Genomic DNA, 24,924 nt, shown 5'->3' with positions numbered 1-24,924 from the left:
ATCCCCTCTGCTGTACCTACCACTCAGGATGCTCAGGAGCGGTCAGTGCCCTTACAGCCAGCCTACGGTCCAGGAATCTAAAATCTTCCCTCTTCTCTGTGCAATGCTTCCATGCCACAAGTGCTGCACAGAGAAGAGATCCCCCTGTAGCCTCCATCTAACTGAGCGGGCAGACTGGCAGTACTCTCGGGGAGCTCGACGCGGTGGAGGCGTTATGTGGATGACAGAGCTGTACATTTGTCCACTGTGCCGCGACACATGGCTCTTCTCCCTTAGGAATGTGGTGGATCTGAGACAGACGTGCTCCTACATTGGTCTGGGCTCTTACATCAACGCAGTTAAAGGATACAGGTTGTACACATTAGCTGAGTGCAGGATTATGGAGTATAGCGGTTGAGTGGAGAAAACTGGTTTTGCAGCTTTCTCCAGGTTTTGGTATTCCTGGAAGGGGCTCCATAGTTTGGAGATGCCATAGTGTCTTGGGTGGGACGGAATCTCCAACCCAGTGTCCGGGTTTTGGGGAGGAACAGCAGGGTGTGTGCCCAGGTGCACACAGGCTTTATGAATACCTCAGGGCTCCACCCAAGAGGTCTCCTCCAGGAGTCAGAGAGGCTGCAGGTGGCAACCGGAGTATGAAGGTCTGCAAGAGACAGTTGATGGCCTGAGGACTTGGCCAGAGGAGTTGTGTGCGGCTCTAATCTGTGTGCCCAAAAGAGCTGGTGGTCAGAAGGACAAGTAACTATAGCAGCAGTGCTGCTGAAGAGTAACCAGGTGGGATAGTATCTTCATTGTGCACATTTTGCTGGAGAAGAACCCCTGCGTGGGAAACATTGTGTTTTGGACTTTCCTTTCTGACTGGTGTGAACTCACTTGCAAAACGTATCTACTGCTGAGTTAAACATCCCCAAATATTTTTATACATACATACATACATACATATACACACACACACAGGGTAAAATAAGTATTGAACACGTCACCATTTCCCTCAGTAAATATATTTCTAAAGGTGCTATTGACATGACATTTTCACCACATGTCAGTAACAACTCATGCAATCCATACATACAATGAAACAAAAACAAATAGGTTCAGAAATTAAGTTATATGTAATACAATGGAATGACAGGGAAAAGTAATTGAACACGCTAACTGAAATTTGTTTAAACACTTTGTACAAAATCCTCTCTTGGTAACAGCTTCAAGATATCTCCTGTATGGACAAACTAGCTGCATGCATTGCTCAGATGTGATTTTGGCCCATTCTTTCACACAGTCTTCAACTCTTGAAGGTTCTGTTGGCCTCTTCTCTGAACTCTGATCTTTAGTTGTTTCCATAGATTTTCTATTGCATTCAAGTCAGGTGATTGGCTGGACCATTCTAGCAGCTTTATTTTCTTCGAAACCCATTGAGAGTTTCCTTGGCTTTGTGTTTGGGATCATTGTCTTGATGAAATGTCCACCCTCGTTTCATCATCATCCTGGTAGATGGCAGCAGATTTTTATCATGAATGTCTTGGTACATTTTTCCATTCAGCTTTCCTTCAATGATATGAAGTTTGCCAGTACCGTATGCTGAAAAACAGCCCCACACCATGATGTTCCACCTCCAAACTTCACTGTCGTTATGGTGTTTTTGGGGTGATGTGCAGTGCCATTTGACCTTCAAACATGGTATTATGGCATCCAAAGAGTTCAATGTTGGTCTCATCTGAGCAGACTATATTCTCCCAGTATTTCACAGACTTGTCTAAATGTTGTGCAGCAAACTAAATGAGCTTCAACATGCTTTTCTTCAGTAATAGAGTCTTGTGTGGTGAGCGTGCATACAGGCCATGGCGGTTGAGTGCATTACTTATTGATTTCTTTAAAACAATTGTACCTGCTAATTCCAGGTATTTCTGAAGCGCTCCACAAGTAGTCATTGACTCTTCGACAACTCTTCTGATAATTCTTTTCACTCCTCTGTCAGAAATCTTGTGAGGAGCACCTGGGTGTGATCGGTTTATGGTGGAATGATGTTCTTTCCACTTTCAGATTATGGCCCCAATAGTGCTCACTGGAACATTCAGAAGTTTAGAAATCCTTCTGTAACCAATGCCATTGGTGTGTTTTGCAACAATAAGGTTGCAAAGGTCTTAAGAGAGCTCTTTTACCATCATGAGATGTTTCCTGTCTGACACATTGGTAATGAGACACCTTTTTATAGGCCATCAGTTGAGTCTAAACCAGCTGATACTAATTTCCACTGATAAGGGGCAGGATTGCCTTTTTGCACCTCCTTTTCTTCATGTGTTCAATACTTTTTCCCTGTGCCATTCCATTTTATTACATATAACTTAATTTCTGACCGTATTTGATTTGGTTTCTTTGCATGTATTGATTGCATGGGTTGTACTGATGTGGTGAAAATTTCATGTCAATAGCACAGTTAGAAATATATTTACCTAGAAAAAAGGTGTGACGTGTTCAATACTTATTTTACCCATTGTATATGGGAGAACCAGATCCAGGGTATATACAAGGCGTATACAAGGGGGGGAGGGACCAGACCCAGGGTGTATACAGAGGGGGTAGGGTGTATATGAGGAGCAGGGAACCAGACCCACACTTCCTTCTCCCTCGGCACCAGCCAATCATTGCGCACTGTGGCCCACCCCTCTTACTCCCTATTAGTCCCCACATACTGTGCTGAAGACAAACAGGTAGGAGAGCAGAGTCCAGCTCACACAGCATGCCACACACACATAAAAAACCTCAGACCCAACAAGCCATCCCACCCAGCCGCATGCCTGGCTCCAGTCACCTCCATGTGCAAATTCAAGATCCCCATCGTCGAAAATAAAGCCCTGTTAATCAAAAAAAAAAATTCTAACTTTTTTTTAGCTGACTCTTAGATTCAAAGCAAAATTTGTCAAGCCCTACTTTAACTTCTCGCCAGCTACCCAATGTATAAGTGCAGCAGCATGCCAGATGGGCCTTACCACCCATGTGCCTCATACAATGAGGAACATGCACTAATGGAAGGAGCGCCAGACCAAAGGATAGGAGTCCAAATCCATTTCTTTGTTCATAATAGAAAACAGCCATTGCATTTCGGAGTTCAGAAAAAAATTCTCCCTTCATCAGGGCTTCAGTTAAAACAAGAACTTTGAATGGACTCAAAATCCTGTGTGAATCTATATTTTAGGGAAGCTAATTGCTGGATTAGGAGAGTAAAGCTGGACATTCATTATACAATTTTCTTGCTCAAGTTCCTTTAGATTCATCTTCAACTATGTAGTGCAAGTGCCTGATTGCATACAAATTGAAAAAGTTTCAGTTTGACCTCATATTGTATGGTTTTGGTAAATCTAAAGGAAAATTGTACAATGTATGCCCATCTTTACTGGCCAGCAGAATTTTGTGAGCAATCAAAAAGATACTCACCCCTTGCATTATGCCGTTTGGGAGAAGGGCGAGTTCATTGTCCAACTTTTAACCCCCCACAAGTGTTTTTTCATGGTAAACTAACAAAGGAGACCTTACATGGGGTGCAAGGTCTGCTTCAACAATTTAAATCTATTTAAAAGGTTAAATATGGCATTGAAAGCTTAAAATAAATACACTTTCATGGTATATTCAACAGACTTAAAGGGAGACGGTTAGAGAAGTTCATTTATTTGATGAGTACAATTTAAAAAGGCAACAGTGACACCTGCAGGTCTCTAGCTAGTAATGCACACACATCCACAAAAGTATCACAAAGCTTCCCCTTAGAGATTTGGTGGTCACTTAACCAATCCGATTAGAAAGGTTACACCAAGTTAAAGCAGAAAAAAACCCAGCCACATATTTTCAAAACTACGTATTACCCATTACATAACATTGTAAAACATGGATTTTACTTCCAAGATCTATTTGAAAATTGCAATACTGCAAATTACCAAGCCTTTATCTTTAACTGCTGCCACGTCGCCCTATAGCACAAATACTGTTACAGTATTTTTGCGCAAAATCACATATAAACACGTGATTTTGCACGTACAGGTAGGAGGCATGCATGCACCCTACCTGTGCCACCATTCGCGGCCTCAGCTGTCAATCACCGGGTCCTGGCTGGTGATTTCTTGCCAGCACCCGGTGATCGCCGAGTATCTCCGACAGGGGAGAGACCTGTGTAAAATCAACACAGATCTCTCCCGTCAGCTCCTGCACACTGCTTTGTATGGCTCTGCGTAACAGAGCCATACAAAGAAGTGTGCTTATAGTGTAAAGCACACACACAGCACACAGTTAACCCTTTGATCGCCCCAGATGTTAACCCCTCCTGCCCATTGCCATTAGTACAGTGTCAGTGCTTTTTATTAGCACTGATCACTGTATTGGTGTCACTGGGGATGTCAGTGACACCAAATCAGCTCCCCAGTGTCAGAACGCTACAATGCTATATAGTCTCACTACAATTCGCTGATCACCGCCTTTACTAGTAAAAAAAAAAAAAAAATTTATAAAAAAAATCCCAGTATATATACCGCCATTTGGAAATGCTAAAACGTTCATGTAAACCAATTCATTTACATGTACTGGAATTTTTGGGGTTTTTTTTTTAGCAGACATGTAGCAGAATACATTTTGGCCTAAATTTATGACGTAATCTTATTTAAAAAATTTTTACTAGACATGTAGCAAAAAAAGTCAAAAATATAGTTTTTTTCTCAAAATTGTTGGGTTTTTTTCCTTTATAGCGCAAAAAATAAAATGCACAGGCGATCAAATACCACCAAAAGAAAGGTATATTTGTGGGAAAAAAGTACGTAAATTTAAATTTGGGTGCAGTGTTGCATGACCGCGCAAATACCATTAACCCAACGCCGTATCACAAAAAATGGCCTGGTAAGGAAGGGGGTAAATCCTCTGGAGGGCAAGTTAGCCAGCGCTACCTTTGTTAAGTTCCCCATCTGCTTTCCCAGGCAGCTGCATCTACCATTTAACAAATTCTCACGCATGCGCAGTATGACACTTAGTACTGCAATAAGGCCTTCCCTATATAAATATCGCCATGGTAATGCTATATCTTGTAGAACCCTATGCCAAGAACTCAGATGAATGTACAGACGGGCTGCAAATTCAGCAGTGGGGAGAGCTGTGAATGACAGCCATTGTGAGAAGAGGTTTAGCTGCTGGAGGAGAGAGATGTCACTCCAGCACACTGCAGATCACTTTCTTGGCATCTCCTTGATCCAGGAACAGATGATGAACGGTGCATGTGCCGCCCTATTTTACACCGCTGAAAATCCAAAACAGACTTTTCTAAACGTTTGCTGGAGGATAAAGTGTATGGAAATGAAAGCTTTTGGCCTCATGCACAAAGGACGTTAGGACAAAAAAAAAAAAAAAAAAAAACTCTCCTAGAGTGTTTTTAAAGAAAAAACTCCTGACGCTTGTAAAAGTATATAACACTTTTACAAGCGTTTAGGTTCGTTTACCAGCGTCAAACGCTTGGGCGTGAATTAATTTCATTGGCCAGAATGATAATTAGCTCAAGCACTAAACAAGCCTGGCGTTTACAGGTGTTTAGCTGCATCAAGCGTTTTTTTTTTTTCCCAAAACATTGCTGCTCCTGGACACACTGGCCCTGGGGAGGGGGGGGATCTTGCTGGTAGATGCTACTAAAAGTCTATGTGTGCATGGACATATAGGATAACATGGAGGGCCATCTGGAAGAAGTAAAAAGGGGGAACAAAAAAAAAACAAAAAAACTCCGCCTTACACTCCTAAAAGAGGCTGCAAAATACATACATAGTGTGTATTAGGCCTTCAAAGTGAGCTAACATTTTACTGAAAGGTCATTTGCTGAATTTAGTAACCCACCAACCCAGCAGTTGAGTAGTACAGTCAATGCAAAAAAAAAAAAAAAAACACTCTTGCAGGTTAATGCTATAATGTTCTATTATGCTCCACATACCTTTCAAATGAAGCCCTACAGCAAAGCGCTATCACCGCTACAGGCGCCTCCATCTTCACCCATCTTCCTCCAGGTTCGCGTGCTTACCAGTTTGAATCACCCACCCGCGATGACATCACGTGAGTCACTATCGCAGGACAGTGCTCTGAATTGACAGCACACTCAGCCCCCAATACAGCTCAGTGTGCATGTGCAGGTAGTATCACCTGGTGCTGAGATCATTAACATCCTCAATGGCGCACATTTAGGAAATAGTCATTGTACCTACAAGTCAGCATTTTGTAAGCATACCTGTAGGTACAATTTAGAAAACGGTATTTACTACTGCTTTAATGCTCCTGCCTGTTTACATTTATCTAATGCACCTTACAATTGAACTTAAAGTGAACTTGAACATTTACACGTATTAATTGTGCAGGTCCCTAAAAAGCGTACCTGTTATCTGAAATTCCTCCTAAAATAGCAGTGCACTTCCTTGTATGTGGGGCACCGAGGCACTCCTCTGCCTACAGCCTCATAACTGTATACCTTCAGTGTTCGATATAAAGCATTGCTGCCCATCTGCTAGTCTCAGGAGATTAGTAGCAGGACTAGGTGGTGTCACACAGACAGACATAGTGGGGTTTATTTACTAAAGCTGGAGAGTCCAAAATCAGACTCCCTTCTGCATAGGAACCAATCAGCTTCTAACGTCAGCTTGTTCAATGAAGCTTTGGCAATGAAACTTGGAAGCTGATTGGTTTCTATGCAGAAGGGAGTCTGATTTTGGACTCTCCAGCTTTAGTAAATAAACCCCAGTGAGTCAGTAATGGTGAAAGATTAGCTGCAGGGAAACTAAAGAAAATACTGGTGACTAGTCCATTGCCCTTCGCCTGCATTTTTTTGTGGCACAGCTTCTGATCTCCAGCAGGCAGATAGAAAAAATACAGCCTAGTTCTGTATTTATCAATACATGACCAAGTGTGTTAAACAAAATGTAAGCAGAGTAATGCAGGCCATAGACCAGCAATGGGCAAACTACGGCCCGCGGGCCGTATACGGCCCGGCGGACCTTTTAATCCGGCCCGCGGAGCTAGGCTCCCGCAAGGCCAGTGGTCGGCAAGCCGCGGCTCTTTACAAATTTAGATGCGGCTCTCCTGTGTGCCGGGCGCCCGCTCCCCTCCCTCTTCTCCTCCTCTCCCCTCCCTCCTCTCCTCTCGGATGGCCGCCCCCCCTCTCGGATGGCCGCCCCCCTCCCTCCTCTCGGACGTCAGGACTCTGCAGCTGTCAGGATGTAGGCGGGGCAGCCAGGATGTAGGCGGGGCAGCGTGACGAACTCCTCTCACAGTCCTCCCTGAAGACCAGAACGGCGCGGGAATACGAGAGGAACGCGCGGACCAAAGGTAAGTGAATTGACACAGGGGGGGGGACTTACTATATGGGGGACGAACTACTATATGGGGGACGAACTACTATATGGGGGACGAACTACTATATGGGGGACGAACTACTATATGGGGGACGAACTACTATATGGGGGACGACTTACTATATGGGGGACGACTTACTATATGGGGGACGACTTACTATATGGGGGACGACTTACTATATGGGGGACGACTTACTATATGGGGGACGACTTACTATATGGGGGACGACTTACTATATGGGGGACGACTTACTATATGGGGGACGACTTACTATATGGGGGACGACTTACTATATGGGGGACGACTTACTATATGGGGGACGACTTACTATATGGGGGACGACTTACTATATGGGGGACGACTTACTATATGGGGGACGACTTACTATATGGGGGACGACTTACTATATGGGGGACGACTTACTATATGGGGGACGACTTACTATATGGGGGACGACTTACTATATGGGGGACGACTTACTATATGGGGGACGACTTACTATATGGGGGACGACTTACTATATGGGGGACGACTTACTATATGGGGGACGACTTACTATATGGGGGACGACTTACTATATGGGGGACGACTTACTATATGGGGGACGACTTACTATATGGGGGACGACTTACTATATGGGGGACGACTTACTATATGGGGGACGACTTACTATATGGGGGACGACTTACTATATGGGGGACGACTTACTATATGGGGGACGACTTACTATATGGGGGACGACTTACTATATGGGGGACGACTTACTATATGGGGGACGACTTACTATATGGGGGACGACTTACTATATGGGGGACGACTTACTATATGGGGGACGACTTACTATATGGGGGACTTACTATATGGGGGACTTACTATATGGGGGACTTACTATATGGGGGACTTACTATATGGGGGACTTACTATATGGGGGACTTACTATATGGGGGACTTACTATATGGGGGACTTACTATATGGGGGACTTACTATATGGGGGACTTACTATATGGGGGACTTACTATATGGGGGACTTACTATATGGGGGACTTACTATATGGGGGACTTACTATATGGGGGACTTACTATATGGGGGACTTACTATATGGGGGACTTACTATATGGGGGACTTACTATATGGGGGACTTACTATATGGGGGACTTACTATATGGGGGACTTACTATATGGGGGACTTACTATATGGGGGACTTACTATATGGGGGACTTACTATATGGGGGACTTACTATATGGGGAATTAATTACTATATGGGGAATTAATTACTATATGGGGAATTAATTACTATATGGGGAATTAATTACTATATGGGGAATTAATTACTATATGGGGAATTAATTACTATATGGGGAATTAATTACTATATGGGGAATTAATTACTATATGGGGAATTAATTACTATATGGGGGACTTACTATATGGGGAATTAATTACTATATGGGGGACTTACTATATGGGGAATTAATTACTATATGGGGGACTTACTATATGGGGAATTAATTACTATATGGAGGACTTACTATATGGGGAATGAATTACTATATGGGGGACTTACTATATGGGGAATGAATTACAATATGGGGGATGAATTAATATGGGGGATGAATTAATATGGGGGATGAATTAATATGGGGGATGAATTAATATGGGGGATGAATTAATATGGGGGATGAATTACTATGGGGGATGAATTACTATGGGGGATGAATTACTATAGGGGGGATGAATTACTATGGGGGACGAATTACTATATGGGGGACGAATTACTATATGGGGGACGAATTACTATATGGGGGACGAATTACTATATGGGGGACGAATTACTATATGGGGGATGAATTACTATATGGGGGATGAATTACTATATGGGGGATGAATTACTATGGGGGATGAATTACTATATGGGGGATGAATTACTATATGGGGGATTAATTACTATGGGGGATGAATTACTATATGGGGGATGAATTACTATGGGGGATGAATTACTATGGGGGATGAATTACTATGGGGGATGAATTACTATATGGGGGATTAATTACTATGGGGGATGAATTACTATATGGGGGATGAATTACTATGGGGGATGAATTACTATGGGGGATGAATTACTATATGGGGGATTAATTACTATGCTTACTATGGGGGAATATTACTATACTTACTATGGATGACACATACACATCATTCATCTACTCTTGGTCCGGCCCCCGGGTCCAATATATGAACCCATTGCGGCCCTCAAGTCAAAAAGTTTGCCCACCCCTGCCATAGACTGTTCGTTTAATCGGCCGATTTTTCGTCCGAAAGAATAAATCGGCCGATTTTCACGTTAGTGGGGCAATGGCATCGGACGATTTTCGCGGTTCCTCCTCATTTCTTTTATCAGTCATGCTGGAAAATTTGTGAAAAACAGCTGATTTTCGCAATCATTGGTGGCGACAGAACAACCGATGTTTCGTTTTTTGGACGAAAAATAGGCCGATAAACAAACCGTCTATGGCCTGCGTTAATATCTAAAAGCTGAACTGGTATCAGCTTGTTTTCAGACCCCTGTACAACAGAACTCAGACTGGAAGAGGAAGCAGCAGCTAATCAGTTGTACTGTGTACTTGTGTTATCAAGAACATGCTGGATGGAGGAGAGAGCAGAGTTGAGCTCATTCTCCTTTAACTGTCCAGTCACAGGCTGGGGGAGGGACATGACCTGTACAATGTTACTTTACTGCCGCAGGTGAAAAAAAAAAAAAAATCAGGCCTCCTGCCCTGCCACACAGGGCTGTTGTGTGTGGAAGAGATGTGTAAATTAGTGGTGCACTGAAATGACAATTCTGGTGCCGAAACACATACCGAAAATTCAGAATACATGTGGCTGAAAACCGAACCGAAATGTCTGCGTATGTAGGGGGTGGAGAGGGTCCATTTTTTTTTTTTTTTAACCTATGATTTTATTGCTATCACATAGAGGACCAATAGTCCACTATATGTTAGCATATGAGCGACAGGCCATATTTGTAGGGGTAGGGAGGCAGTGTGTGCAAGGAGGGGGCAGGAAAGGAGCAGTGTATACAGAGAGGCTCCCTCACTGGCTGTCACAATATGTCAGTGCTGGCTTTTAAATGCAATTGCCGGCTTTTTTTTTTTCTTCACTATGAGCTGTCACTTTCCCCGCAGCTATAGAAAACAAGTTTTTTTAGCTCGGGAAAGAAACTAAAAAGGAAACTCTGTTTCTTTTAGCTGGAGGGAAGTGACAGCTCATTCTGTAAGCTATAGTGAAGAAAAAAAAAAGCAAGCAGGTAATTACATTTAAAAACTGGCATTGACATATAGTGACAGCCAGTCACTGTATACACTGCTCCTCTCCTGCCTTTCTCCGCCGCTCCCCCTCATATCTGCAGGACACACAGTCCCCTGTATCAGCACCTGTATCAGATAAATGTTTCTTAAATCGGCAAAATGCCAATAGGGCTGTTTCTGGCAGATATGTTTCAGTGGCCGAAATTTCAGTGCATCCCTAGTGTAAATCTAAGGACTGGATGGGCAGAAATAGAAATCCTTTGAACAGTAAAGCAGTGCCCTCATATGCATTTCATTTGTGTATCTAGCACCTTGCCTGGAGTCTAGCTTTTTAACAATGACAAGACACAAGATGGCTGTCCTACCTTCTTAAATTCTTTTTTCCCTTTTTGTTCACTTTTACTTTCTTTCCCTCGCAGAACATCAATGAAATCTCTCTTTGACACAGATGACATCAGTTTACTTCTCTTTCTTTCAGAGCCTCCAGCTTCATTCAGCTTGTCATTTACTTTACCCTGATGAGTTCTGACGGCATTAAATAACTGAACGACACCTCTGTGGGGGAAGGGATAACATTAAAAAAGGTCAGAAAAGGACACTTAGAAGTTAATTTACACATTTTTAACAATAACATGCCAGTCAAACAGCTAGAGACACTTCTATTCTTATCTACTTTGTAGAAAGGTTTAAAGAGCTCAAGCTGAAATTTACAAGCTAATTAATCCAAGCAGCAACCACGCCCTTCCCTCTCAGTCCATGCAACAACCCCTTCCTTAAATCGGAGCATAGAACCCTCCCTTGTTTATATGGGGCTTCTGCTGTGCTGTCATTCATATATATATATATATATATATATATATATATATATATATATATATATATATATATATATATATATATATATATATATATATTTATTTATGTAAAAATAAAATCTCTGCTACACACCCTGCATTTTCACTAGAAGAAACCTCAGTGGTGAGCTCTCCTCACTGTCCCGATTCTCTCCAAAAGCCATACAAAATGATGGTATTAACATCACCTTAACCCAGTGTTTCTCAATTCCAGTCCTCATGGACCCCCAACAGGTCATGTTTTAAGGATTTCCATTATTTTGCACAGGTGATTTGATCAGTTTCACTGCCTTAGTAATTACCACAGCTGTTTCATCTGAGGGAAATCCTGAAAACATGACCTGTTGGGGGTCCATGAGGACTGGAGTTGAGAAACACTGCCTTAACCACTTGCCCTTGAAAGTCAAAACGTTTATAAATGGCAGTATATATACACTGGGATTTTTGTGTTTACTAGCAATGGCAGCCATCAGCGACTTATAGCGGGACTGCGGCGGGCTGACACTGGGGGGAACTGACTTGGTGCCACTGACATTCTCAGTGACACCAATACAGTGATCAGTGCTAATAAAAAGCACCGACTGTACTAATGGCACTGAGCAGGAAGGGGTTAACAAGTAGGGCGATCAAAGGGTTAGCTAAGTGCTGTTTCACAGCATGCTGTGCGAGTGCTTTACACTGCAAGCACACTGCTTTGTATGGCTCTGCTATGCAGAGCCGTACAAAGTGTGCAGGAGGTGACAGGGGAGAGATCTGTCTTGCTTATACAACCCCCGTTGATTGACAACCGAGGCCGGAAAGGCAAAAATCACACACGCGATTTTGCGCACCTGTGCTGCCCTGTGGCACTAGTTCCCGTGAGCTGTGTGGAGGTTGGTGTGCATCTTCCCCCCAATCAGCTCTCAGAGCTCTCCACACTGAAATCTGCAGTGTAGAATCTCAGCTCTCTGCTCCCTTTTTTCTGAACTCTCAGACAAGCTTTATAAATTCTGGACGTTGAAAGGCTGAGAGGGCTGCAGACAAACAGGTACAACTTATACAGGTGAATTTGTTTCATCTCTTGTGTATCACCTGAGGCCAGTCCCTTCACTGGGTACATGTAAGGGTTTACAACCAATTTAATGCACTATTAACATAGAATAGACACCTAGCTGTCTCACATTATATGTCTTCCTTAGTTCAGTTTCATCCTTCAACAGACAGATTGGCAGTTGATAGTGGAGGTTAAGTCTAAACTCCAGAAAACTGCAGTTGCCATACAACAGTGCATGTTACGTTCATAAAAACAGATAAAGCAAAATTGGAGAAAAAAAAACATTTCAGCATTCTTGTCTTGTACCTGGTGGCGATTCTCTGCAGATTCCTCTCCACCTCTCTGTCTCTGGCCACATCTGGTTTCACTCGGCACATCATCTCCCACTGTCGCTTCTTATCAATCTGCAATGGACATGAGATGTCAGGGGACAGACAACATACCATAAGAGCAGTACAAGAAGATATAAGCGTTCTAATACCTCTGATTTTCTTTAACTCTTTCCAGCCATCAGGAGCTGGCCCACTAATTAAATATTGGCGGCATTGCTTTGGATTACCACTCATGTGATCAAGTGAAGTCTGCCCACATTGCCATGCCCTACAGATAAAGTAAAGCTGGCCATACATTATACAAATTTTCTTATTCAATTTCCTTTAAAAACATATTTTCTACTATGTCGTGCAAGGGCCTGCCTGAGTGTATACAAATTTAAAGTGTTCAGGTTTGACCTCATATTATATGGAAATTGTATGGAAATTGTATGGCAAGCCTAAGCACAGTTTGGCCAATGCGTGTTGGTCACTGGGCAATTAGTGTTTTTAGGGGTGTCATGAGACCAGCACCCATATCAGGAATTCCAGCTTAGTACTGGAATATTTGTAAGCCTTTATATCTGCAGTAAAGAAATCAAACATTAAATTCCCGAGTTCAGTATGCCTAATGACGCTGCTGAGGGTGCCGCATTCTTGGCAGCAGAATGTCCATGACATGTGCATCTTTGTAGGGAAGCAGGGAGCAAAATACAGGAGGATGAGGATTCTCTTGTGTCCTGTGTACAAAAATATCATTTCCAAGCATCCTAGAAGAGAATTGTGAATCCAGGGCAGGACCTACCTTGTGCCAACCCACTGTCCATATGAAGTGGACAGTACCAAACTTGATTACCCAGTTGATGTTGTCATATGGGAAATGTTTACAGTATAACTAAAAGGCAAAACTTTTTTTTGTTTTGTTTTGGATAGAATGGAAAGGGATTAGAACACTTGTCAGATTACATTGCTGTCTGCCCCCATGGGGGGGGGTTACCCTCTCTATCTGTCCTGTTTACCATTATCATTGAAAGTAAGAGAAATGCCAAATTTTGGATTGTCCCCAGAAAAGTAATAAAGGGAAATATTTTCCAATGGGGACACCTGGGGGTCCCCAAGGAATTTCCTTAATTTGCTGAGATTAACTCACTTCCGGTTTTAACTATGGGACTATGGGAGAGGAGGTGAAGGTAAATCTCCCTGATGGGACACAGATGGCAAAAAATAAACTGACGTGTTATAACCCTCGCTTACCCTATCAAAAATAAACAAATTGTTTTGCTTATAGTTTTAATTTAAAATGTGCTTGAAATGATTGCCACTGGTCAATTCATAGAATGTAAGTTATCCTTGAATAATGGTTTTAGATTTCAAAATTAAAAATACATTTCTACAACACAGTGCTTTTGTATTGTCTGACCTTTACATGTCATTTCTGGACAAATGATTAGACTGCTCTTTGGATCAATTTTCTCCTTGGGTGCTCCATAGTTCAGAGTTGGCCTTGGAGGTCATAGTGCTCTGTTGAGTGCTGTTCCTATAGGTGGAGAGCCTTGTTATGGTGTAGTGTGGCACAATTTGGATAAAGCCCTTAAAGATTTAAAGCAGAACTAAACCAATTGCTTTAACCATTTTCCAAAACAGTTCCATTGAAGGCATGTCATGCATGATAACAGTCACAGATGTTTGTGCTTTCAAGCGAACTGTCAAGCCATCCAATTCTGGTGTTCTAGCAGATCACACAGCACCATGGCAACAGCAGAGCAAACAGAGGCCAAGATGGCAGCTTACTTGGTTGTAAAAGATAGGAGGGTTTAGTTCCGCTTTAAATCTTCCTTCACTGAAGACACTAATTGATGAAATATATATGGATATTAGATTGAAATATTTTTAATTTGTTTCTTTTCTTGACATTTGCTGTTGATTGATAGAAAACCTTTGGCACGTTGTTTTTGTACACGTTTGGTTTAGCTAGGTGCTGCCTATTAGTTTAAAATGTGAATTCTGGATGAATATTGCATTACAAAATGCTTTATATACTGATTACATATCTATTGTCAATTTATATCAATAGCAAAATTGATATAGCCATATGTTTATTATTCAGTGGGGATAGTTAAGAATCCCGACAGGTTTTTATTGCTGTGTCCCATTCAGGAGATTTCACTTTACTACCTGTCCCAGAAACACAGCAGGAATGGGAAATTTCTCTGGAACTAGGTATATCCCTCTTATAGTTATCACCAACTTTGGGTCTATCATCACAATCTATCCCAGGGACAACAGTCCTGACAAACAAGGAGGGAGAATCTTCTTGTCTTGGAGTTCTATTACCACTATCTCTCAGTGCCTGTTGTCGCTGTGACAAAAAAGTGAAGGGAATTCCAAAAATGTTACAGTTCTCACCGCAACAGTGTAGATGCGATGTATTCCAATGGAAAAACCTCTTCTGGTGACAACTTTCAAAGGTCGAAGGGAGAAAGATGGCACACAGCAGCAAGTCCTTGCAAATACTCATTTCAAAGTGAGCAAACAGTTCAGGAAAATCATGCTGATGTGTTTCTGCATGCAAAGAGGCTATAATCACAGCTGACAAAAAGGATCTTCACCAGTTTGAGCCGCTCTCTCTCACTCTCAGTCACATCTCTACAAAATCTAGAAGGAAGCACACAGAGGGAAAAGAAACCTGTTTCTAACGCTTTCCTTCTTCTAACCTATAATCTTTAAATAGGCAAAAGGTTACCCATCACATTAAGGAACATATAAGGTCTCATTTCTTCCTTGTATAAATGATTGCTGGATAGTTCCTTTCGTAATCAACAACTCCCTAGCAGGAAAGGATTGGCCAATGTTATCGCCGCTTTAGATGTGGAGGTATGGCATGCTCTGTTGAAACGGGTATTAACAGGTTTCTCTCTCACCAACACAGCAACTGTCCCAACTTTTTGCCATACATAAGATGTATTAAATGCCACAAATGATATGAATTACACCATAGAGAGTCCGGATTGTCCCAGATGCGGAGAACACCTGCGGATCTGTTGCACATGCTCTGGAAATGACCAAATCTGGTGCGCTATTGGCATTGTGTTATGGCTACTATTAATAGGGCATTCCAGATTGTTTTGCCACATAATCCTTTGACGTGTATATTGGGATTATTGAATGAGGAATTATATACTTCAGGTCTGGATTTCAAATTCTAGATTAGTATTTCTGGCCCGAAAATGGCTTTCCCCTCTTCCTCCTACATATGCGGATTGGCGTATGCAGATCCACGCTACCTTGCTTAAAGAAAGGCACGTTGTGCTGCAACGGGGCACTCTTCACAAGTTTTACAAACTATGGGACCCATGATTGCAGATTTATCTTGGAGCGTCTGGTGGGTAGCACTGACAGATGTGGGTGGTTGGGGCAAACAGTGAGTAGACATGCTTTCGTTGAGCAGTATTTGTAACCCGTCCTGGACATAGCAGTGGTGATGCTCCCTCGTTCATTGTCCTTGTTTGGCACTTAAACTCTTTTTGCTCTCACTTGCACCTTTGTGCGTAGAGGTTGCAATCTGTATATTCAATGGTTACTGCAGAATACTACTGCTTTACATGCATTTCTGAGGTTCTGTTATTTTCTCACATACACTTGAATATATTGTGGCTGCATATAACTACCAAGAAAATTGGATCTACTGACCCATTTGACAAGCAATTTTACTGAAGGTTTGTATGCTCAGCTGGAATAGCCCAGTTTTCAAAGGTTTACTTTACTTCCTGAACTATGTGTAAATTCAAAAGGTAAGGAAGATAGTGCCCACTAGGTTCCATCTATAATGAAAAGATAAAGATTTTACTTTACGACTAAGCATTGGTAAATGAGCCAGCTTGGAGTCCAGCCTCCAAGTTCAGACCTCACCTCTTTCCTCTTTTCCGACTTCTCAAGCCTTTCCCGTTCCTTCTCTTTCTGCAGGGCTTTGCTCTTCACCAGTATAGTGCCGGTTTTGTCCGGCACCTTTTTGTTAAGAATTTTGGCCATAGAATCAGCCCAGCCCTTGTTTGGATCTCCATCAGGCTCAGTATTGTCCTCTGATTCATTCTTGGTGGCATCGGGCTCGCCAACTTCTCCATCAGATGAGAAACTGTCATCAGCAAAATCGGAGCTCCCTTCAGAACCTGCAGTAAATATAAAAGTTTTAAAGTTTTCAATCCTTCTGGAACATATGTTAAAACACACACATAAAACATATGAGAACGAGATCTCCAAGTTGCAAATATTCTCTTTACTTCAAGTATATCTTCATGTCCAAATTAGAGCGACTGCGCAGTTTCAGGCATAACATTGCTCTTCATCAAGCTACAATTGTAAAAACTAAAGATGAAGTAAATTATAAAAATCTAAAGATGAAATAGTTAGGCTATAAAGAACGTTGGAGGCCCACTTTAACTTGTTGCCGACCACAGATAGCCGAATGACGGCTGCACTGCGGCCGGCCAGTTCTGAGTGGACGTCATATGACGTCCCCCCAGAACGCGCTCTCCTGCGCGCCACAGGGGGCGCGCACGTGGCGATCTCCGTGATCGCTGTGTCCTACGGACACAGCCGATCACGTGATGTGGTAAAAGGCCAATCACAGCGGCCTTTTACCACCTGATCAGTGGTGTCCAATGATACGCTGATCAGAGGGAAATGCAAGTGCCGGTTCTCGGCTGCACTTTCCTCACGCTGTCAGATCGTGAGGAAAGTACTGCCGAGAACCGGCAGTTGTCAGAGCGGGGATCGGCACCGATCATCAGGGCACTGATGATCAGTGCCCTGATGATTGGTGCCCAGCAGTGCCACCCGCAAGTTCCGCCCACCTGTGCCCAGAAGTGCGCCCAATAGCTCCGCCCACCTGTGCCCAGCAGATCACCCACCTGTGCCCAGCAGTGCACCCACCTGTGCCACTCTGCAATGTCACACACCTGTGCCCAGAAGTGCCACCCACCTGTGCCCACCAGTGCCACCCACCTGTGCCCACCAGTGCCACCCACCTGTGCCCACCAGTGCCACCCACCTGTGCCCACCAGTGCCACCCTGCAATGTCACACACCTGTGCCCACCAGTGCCGCCCACCAGTGCCACCAGTCAGTGCCACCAGTCAGTGCCCAGCGGTTGTGCCAGTCAGTGCCCAGCAGTGATGCCAGTCAGTGCCGTCTATCAGTACCCATCATCAGTGTCACCTATCAGTGCCGCCTATCAGTGCTGCATATTAGTGCCGCCTATCTGTGACACCTCATTAGTGCTGTCTATCAGTGCCACCTATCCGTGCCACCTCATTAGTACTGCCTATCAGTGCCCTTTAGTGCTGCCTATCAGTGCCCATCAGTGCCGCCTCATCAACGCACATCAGTGAAGGAGAAAAATTACCTGTTTGAAAAATTTTATAATAGAAACAAAGAAACTTTTTTTTTCTTCAAATTTTTGGCAATTTTTTTATTTATAGCGCAAAAAGTAAAGCGCCCAGTGGCGATTAAATACCACCAAAAGAAAGCTATATTTGTGAGAAAAAAATGATCAAAATTTCATATGGGTACAATGTTGCATGACCGCGCAATTGTCAAAGTGCGGCAGCGCTGAAAGCTGAAAATTGGCCTGGTAAATAAGGGGGTATAAGTGCCTGGTAGGCAAGTGGTTAAGAAGACCTAGATTTATATTACAAAAACCAAATATGTATCCCCACAGCGGAGATACAGATAAGAGAGAAAATATTTGCTCTGAAGATGGCAGGAAGCATTAGCTTACTCTTGGGATATTGTTTTCCAGTGCGGCATGTGGTCTGCCTTAAGTCGATAATAGAAAGCAGATCTTTGTGAAAAATGAGCGAGGACCTGTCACCATTCCCTTTCATCAACATTTAAAACCACTAGGTGGTCTCAGGAAAGGAAGAGCTTCCCTCAGAAAGCTGCAGCTAGGAATCTATGCAGAGATTCTGTAATCTTAAAATCTCAAATCCAGGCAAACGGCTAAATACACAGATGAAATACATATAAGGGAGCATTTTTTTCTGTCACAGAATCCTACCTATACAATACTGAGATTTTCACAGCCCTGCCAGGTGAATGATGCCACTTTCTCTGTTACAGCTGTAGATTGTAGCAGGAATGAAGAGGAACCTCCTTCCCATTCTCAGCCTGCCTGGGACATCAAATAAGCAGCAGCAAATGAATGAGAACATCTTTCTGGTAACTCTGCTCTCTCCTCCTATCAACACCATGCACAACACCTGACTGGCTCTCAGTCCTGCCCTCTCTTGCAAAAGGCCAGTACCGGGTCAAATTCACGTACATGCACTAGGAGCATTGAAAGCCAAGGAACATCTTCTGATCTGAGCCCCTGAGCGCAGGAGGTGGTGGATGTGTGCATTGAAAGCCAAACCAAACTCTCATTAATACTCGAATGCAGCCAGGCAGCATATACAGTAATACATTTTTTTTTTCTTACAGGAAGTAAAAATCACTGGTGATTGAATCTGTGGCAAACTACTGGGGAAACGGGCCCCTAAATTGTGTGAGAGGCACGGTCAGACTCCCTATGTGCTGGCAGCACAGGATATTTTAATCCTGCCGCAGCACTTAATGTAAAATTGTAAACAAGCCCCATATTTATTTCAATATACGCAGCCTGACTGCAATAAATTAAATGAGGGTTCAATTGAGCGAAGAAAAAAACACTTCCTTTTTTTATATATTTATCTTTTGTAGATGTTTTAGAGTGGTCAGGTTACATGTAAGGCCCTCTTTAGGTTTTCTCCTGTGGTGGGCCATCCTCAACGATGCAGAGAGCAGCACTAACCTGAGGTCATCAGCACCACTCTGCATCACAGCGTAGAGCTCAGTGTTGACATCTAGTGGCAGAAAGGAATTATTACAGAGGAAAAAGAAAAAAGTACAGGTGAAACTCAAAAAACTAGAATATCGTGCAAAAGTTACATTTATTTCAGAAATGCAACTTAAAAAGGTGAAACTAATATATGAGATAGACTCATTACATGCAAAGCAAGATAGTTCAAGCTGTGATTTGTCATAATTGTGATGATTATGGCTTACAGCTCATGAAGACCCCAAATCCACAATCTCAGAAAATTAGAATATTGTGAAAAGGTGCAATATTCTCGGCTCAAAGTGTCCCACTCTAATCAGCTAATTAGGCCATAACACCTGCAAAGGGTTCCTGAGCCTTTAAATAGTCTTTCAGTCTGGTTCAGTACAAATCACAATCATGGGAAAGACTGCTGAACTGGGAGTTGTGCAGAAAACCATCATTGACACCATCCATAAGGAAGGAAAGCCTCAAAAGGTAATTGCAAAAGAAGTTGGATGTTCCCAAAGTGCTGTATCAAAGCACATTAATAGAAAGTTATGTGGAAGGGAAAAGTGTGGAAAAAAAAGGTGCACAAGCAGCAGGGATGACCGCAGCCTGGAGAGGATTGTCAGGAAAAACGTCAGAAGCGTCTTACCTGGGCAAAAGAAAAACAGACCTGGTCTGTTGCTCAGTGGTCCAAAGTCCTCTTTTCTGATGAGAGCAACTTTTGCATCTCATTTGGAAACCAAGGGCCCAGAGTATGGAGGAAGAATGGGGAGGCACACACTGCAAGATGTTTGAAGTCCAGTGTGAAGTTTCCACAGTCTGTGTTGATTTGGGGAGCCATGTCATCTGCTGGCGTTGGTCCACTGTGCTTCATTAAGTCCAGGGTCAATGCAGCCATCTACCAGGAGATTTTGGAGTACTTCATGCTTTCTGCAGACGAGCTTTATGGGGATGCGGACTTCATTTTCCAGCAGCACTTGGCACCTGTCCACACTGCCAAAAGCACCAAAACCTGATTCAATGACCGTGGGATTACTGTGCTTGATTGGCCAGCAAACTCTCCTGACCTGAACCTCATAGAGAATCTATGGGGCATTGCCAAGAGAAAGATGAGAGACATGAGACCAAACAATGCAGAAGAGCTGAAGGCCACTATTGAAGCATCCTGGTCTTCCATAACACCTCAGCAGTGCCATAGGCTGATAGCTTGATGCTTGATAAGGTGTCAAAATTTGCCTCTTATAGCAACTCCTAGGCTTAGAGCAGCTGGGGCAATAAAGAAGAGATCCAAAACTATGTGCAGGCACCCATAGGTGCCGGCATTGTGCTGTTTCATCCTGTTCTGTCATTTATTATACTGGCAGGTTTATGTTACAGTTTAAAGCGGAGTTCCACACAAAAGTGGAAGCTCCGCTTGTTTGCATCCCCCCACCCTGCACTGCCAAATTTGGCCACTTCCGGCTCAGTTTGCAGCGGTGAAGTGAGCCAGAAGTTCATCCCTCTACTTCTTCCCGCAGTCTCCTGAGAACCTTCACAGGTCCCAGAAGGCTGCCAGACCAATCAGGATGTGCAGAGCGACTTGCGCATGTGCAGTGGGCACCTGGCTGTGAAGCTGCAAGCTGTCACAGCCTGGTGCCCACAGCTGAGATGCCGATGCTGTGGAGAGAAGGAGAGAAGTGACGGTGCAGACGAGCACATCACTGGACCCTGGGACAGGTAAGTGTGTGTTTATCAAAAGTCAGCAGCTACAGTTTTTGTAGCTACTGACTTTTAATAAACACAATGGCTGAAACTCCACTTTAACTCCAGCAAAAACATCTTCAACAGCCACAAATAATATACATCCACTTAGTGTTCACAAAATGCTTTTGCAAACTCAATCATTTCCTTGTAAAAGTAGTGCGATGTTGTCACTGCTATACATAGCCAGTGCAGAGAGCACAGCTGTGGGAGGGATCCAGCAGGCCGCAACCACTACAGGCTGCTGCAGAAAACTATAAGAGGGGGCGAATACAAGACCAGTCAACCAGCACAAGGAGACAGAGCAGCAGTAACCGGTCTTTATTACAGGAAGCTCCTGCACAGAGGCAAAGTTTCACACTGAATTACTGCACAGATCTGGAAGAAATGCACAAAGCATGCAATATTTGCTTATGGAAGTTCAGCGTTACAGTAACTGTACACCCCCAATAAAAAAAAATGTGAGTGCATAAGTCCCTCTAGTGCTTAGCTTTGTTTCAAAGGCTCCAGATAACGACAGGAATAAATATGCATACCTGTCATGACACCAATCTCTGCAGCTATCGACAGCATTCAACCCTACCAGGAGTGTTAATAGCCTGGTCCCACACTGCACTTTGTCTCTTTTGCAGCCATTGTGTCCTGTAAGGATGTATAGGTCGATGGGAGGAACCAGAGTGCAGCAGGGGACCAAGTGGCTTCACCTACCTGAATATGTAGTGCTGCACTGGGAGTATGACAAGAATGGCTGAGAAGAATGACATTTGGCAGGTAAAGCAAATCACATTCAGAGTAGTCTTTTTTTTAATTAATTTTAGCCATAATGCATTAACAGCCACATCATTACCCTCAGTTGAATAAACTAGGAAATTGGAGAAGTGACTCCGAAAACAGAGAGGAAACTAAAACTGTACAAATTTTCCAAGCAACCCTGTCCTGAAAGACTCCACACCAAAAAATGTGAAGGGGTTAAAGCACAAACTGTACTTTGCAGCGAAGGCTGCCAGTGAAACATAGCACTTATGTAAAAGCTGAAATATGTTCTGTGAAGGAACTGCTCCAAATAACTACCAAATCTACTATTATCTGAAAAAACTCAACATGTGTGACCCACTTTTAAAGATGGGAAGGAAAGCAACGTTGTCCATGGCTTGAGTCTGGTCATTTATTTATTTAATTTTAACAATTGGTTAGAAAATTAATGCAGACGTTTGCTCTACTTATATTTTGTCCTCCCTGGTTCCTCTTTTTCCCCTCATTTACACTCATGTAACTCGTGAACTAAACAATATTCTTATTCTCCAAAAATAATCCATAAACATTCACTACTCAATAGCCCTGATATCCATTTTTCATTAAATCTTTCAATGGGGACAACAGGGGATTTCCTCCCACTTCCTGATTTGACAATGGGACAGGAAGTGAAAACTCCTGAATGAGGCTCAGATGGCAAAAAAAAAAAAACTGACAGGAATTATAACTCTCCTCACTTTATGCAAAAATGAAAAGAAAAAAAAGTATTGCCTTTAGCTCTACTGTTTAGGTCAGCCACCCTTTTTTCTTGATGTAGATGTGGGTGTCACAAAAGATGACATAGTACAGAGACCTGGTCCAGACCAATAAGTCTTCTGTTAAATTATATGTGCATTTAACACATTTTATCCATGTTTTTTACCTAAAAAAAAAAAAAGTTCCCTTGTGTAGACATCCAGAAGCCCCCAGACTTCCGCTGGGTGCTGCAGCCTTTGGTGTGATGTCAGCAGCACCAGCAGAAAATAAAAGGAAACAGTTCCCATCCACAACAGGGAATTGTAGTAAATGTGGGTGGGTACACTAGGTCTGTACACGTTGAATGTGTCAGAGTCTTGGTCCTCCCATCATTGCAAGTGGGGCTGAATGACATCACTGCTTCCTGGAGAAAGAACTACAGAAGGGATGTGCCAAGACCAGTGGCTGGAGGAATAAAAGGCATAGCAGCCACTGGTCTTACATACAGGAAACCAAAGAGATGGTCCAGTTTGATTTTAAAAAGGGTAGGCTATTTTAGAGCAACAACTGGGTGAACCAGAAAATGGATGACATATTCAGTGAAGTAGGAAATCAGCAACAAGGACATGTAAAGAGGTTTTTGCCAGGAGTTATGCTGTAACCACTTGCCGACCAGCAGTTTTACTGCTACAGGGCGGCAGCTCTGCACAGAATCACGTATATATGCAATTCTGCATTTATGGGTATGGGGCTCGTGTGACGTCCTACCGGCGCGGTCATTGGCTCCTGTAGATGTCAATCACCGAAACCCGGTGATTGGCAGAGCAGCCAACAGGAGAGAGACCTGCGAGTGTAAACAGCACAGATCTCTCTTCTGGGTTTTATCTCTCTGAAAAACAGGGAGATAAAAACCAGCATGTCCCCTAGTAAAACACCACAAAGTGCACAGTCAAATCACTCCCTACCACATACTTAGCCCTCTTTTCATCCTAGATGTTAACCCCTTCCTGCCCCGTGTCATTAGTACAGTGTCAATGCTTTAATATTAGCACTGATCACTGTATTAGTGTCACTGGAGATGTCAGTGACACTTAGTTCCCACCCAAGTGTCAGAATGCCTACCATACTATCTCAGTCCTGCTATAAGTCGCTGATCGCCACCATTACTAGTAGACACTATAATAATATTCATGCAAACCAATTAATATACTTATTGGGATATTTTTTAACAAAGACATGTAGAATACATTTTGGCCTAAATTTATGAAGAAATGTTATGTTTTTTATTTTATTGGATATGCTTTATAGCAAAAAGTAAAATTATTTCTTGTTTAAAATTTTCAGTCTTTTTTCGTTTATATCGCAAACAATAAAAAGCCCAGTGATGATCAAATACCACCAAAAGAAAGCTCTATTTATGGGTAAAAATGTTTATAAATCTAATTTGGTACAATGCTTCATGACCATACAATTGTCAGTTAAAGAATAAGTTCACCTTTCGTAACATTCAGGGTGTAACATGTTGTTATGATCTGACTGGCCCCTGCACCTCTCCCCCCCCCCCCAATCCCTGTCATGACAGCTAGCGGGGGATCTTCTCCTCCCCTCTGTCACAATTTTTGAAAAAATGTGGCTGTGCGGGGCCCAGCCGGCCGCGTCATTCATTTACAGCATTCTGTAAATGGGAACACTACAAGTCCAGGCAGCCTTTGCGGCTGTCAGCTTGTAGTTTTCCATTAACTACCACGGCGCCCCACAGCACTGTGGTAGTTCATTGAGCCTTCCTATCAGTAAGTACCTGCTTGCCTGTACAGGATGTATGAGCAAGCAGATATACTGACAGGTCAGGGAGAGACCTGCAAAGCACTAGTGCAATGCTTTAGAAGCACAACAAACAAAAAGTAATAAATGCACATTTTACCTTAAAAAAAAATGCATTTATTATTCTTTGTTAAAAGATGAACTTATCCTTTAACCGCTTGCCCTCCGCCCT

General features: G+C 42.9%; 1 protein-coding gene across 1 annotated transcript in view; it reads right to left on the bottom strand.

The window, feature by feature from the left end:
- Nucleotides 1-24,924, bottom strand: part of RRP15 (ribosomal RNA processing 15 homolog) — a 40,966-nt gene that overhangs the window by 14,379 nt on the left and 1,663 nt on the right. Inside the window, exons 2-4 of the mRNA XM_089685012.1 lie at nucleotides 16,773-17,029; nucleotides 12,859-12,956; nucleotides 11,031-11,220 (exon numbers count right to left, since the gene is read on the bottom strand). Of these exons, the coding sequence (XP_089541138.1) occupies nucleotides 11,031-11,220; nucleotides 12,859-12,956; nucleotides 16,773-17,029 (545 nt within the window). The remainder of the gene's footprint in view (nucleotides 1-11,030; nucleotides 11,221-12,858; nucleotides 12,957-16,772; nucleotides 17,030-24,924) is intronic.

The sequence above is a fragment of the Staurois parvus genome, unplaced genomic scaffold (assembly GCF_062004578.1).
Source record: "Staurois parvus isolate SC_StPar_1 unplaced genomic scaffold, SC_StPar_1.0 ptg000362l, whole genome shotgun sequence".
NCBI classification, from domain to species: Eukaryota; Metazoa; Chordata; class Amphibia; order Anura; family Ranidae; genus Staurois; species Staurois parvus.
This window is presented reverse-complemented; position numbering and strand designations above follow the sequence as displayed.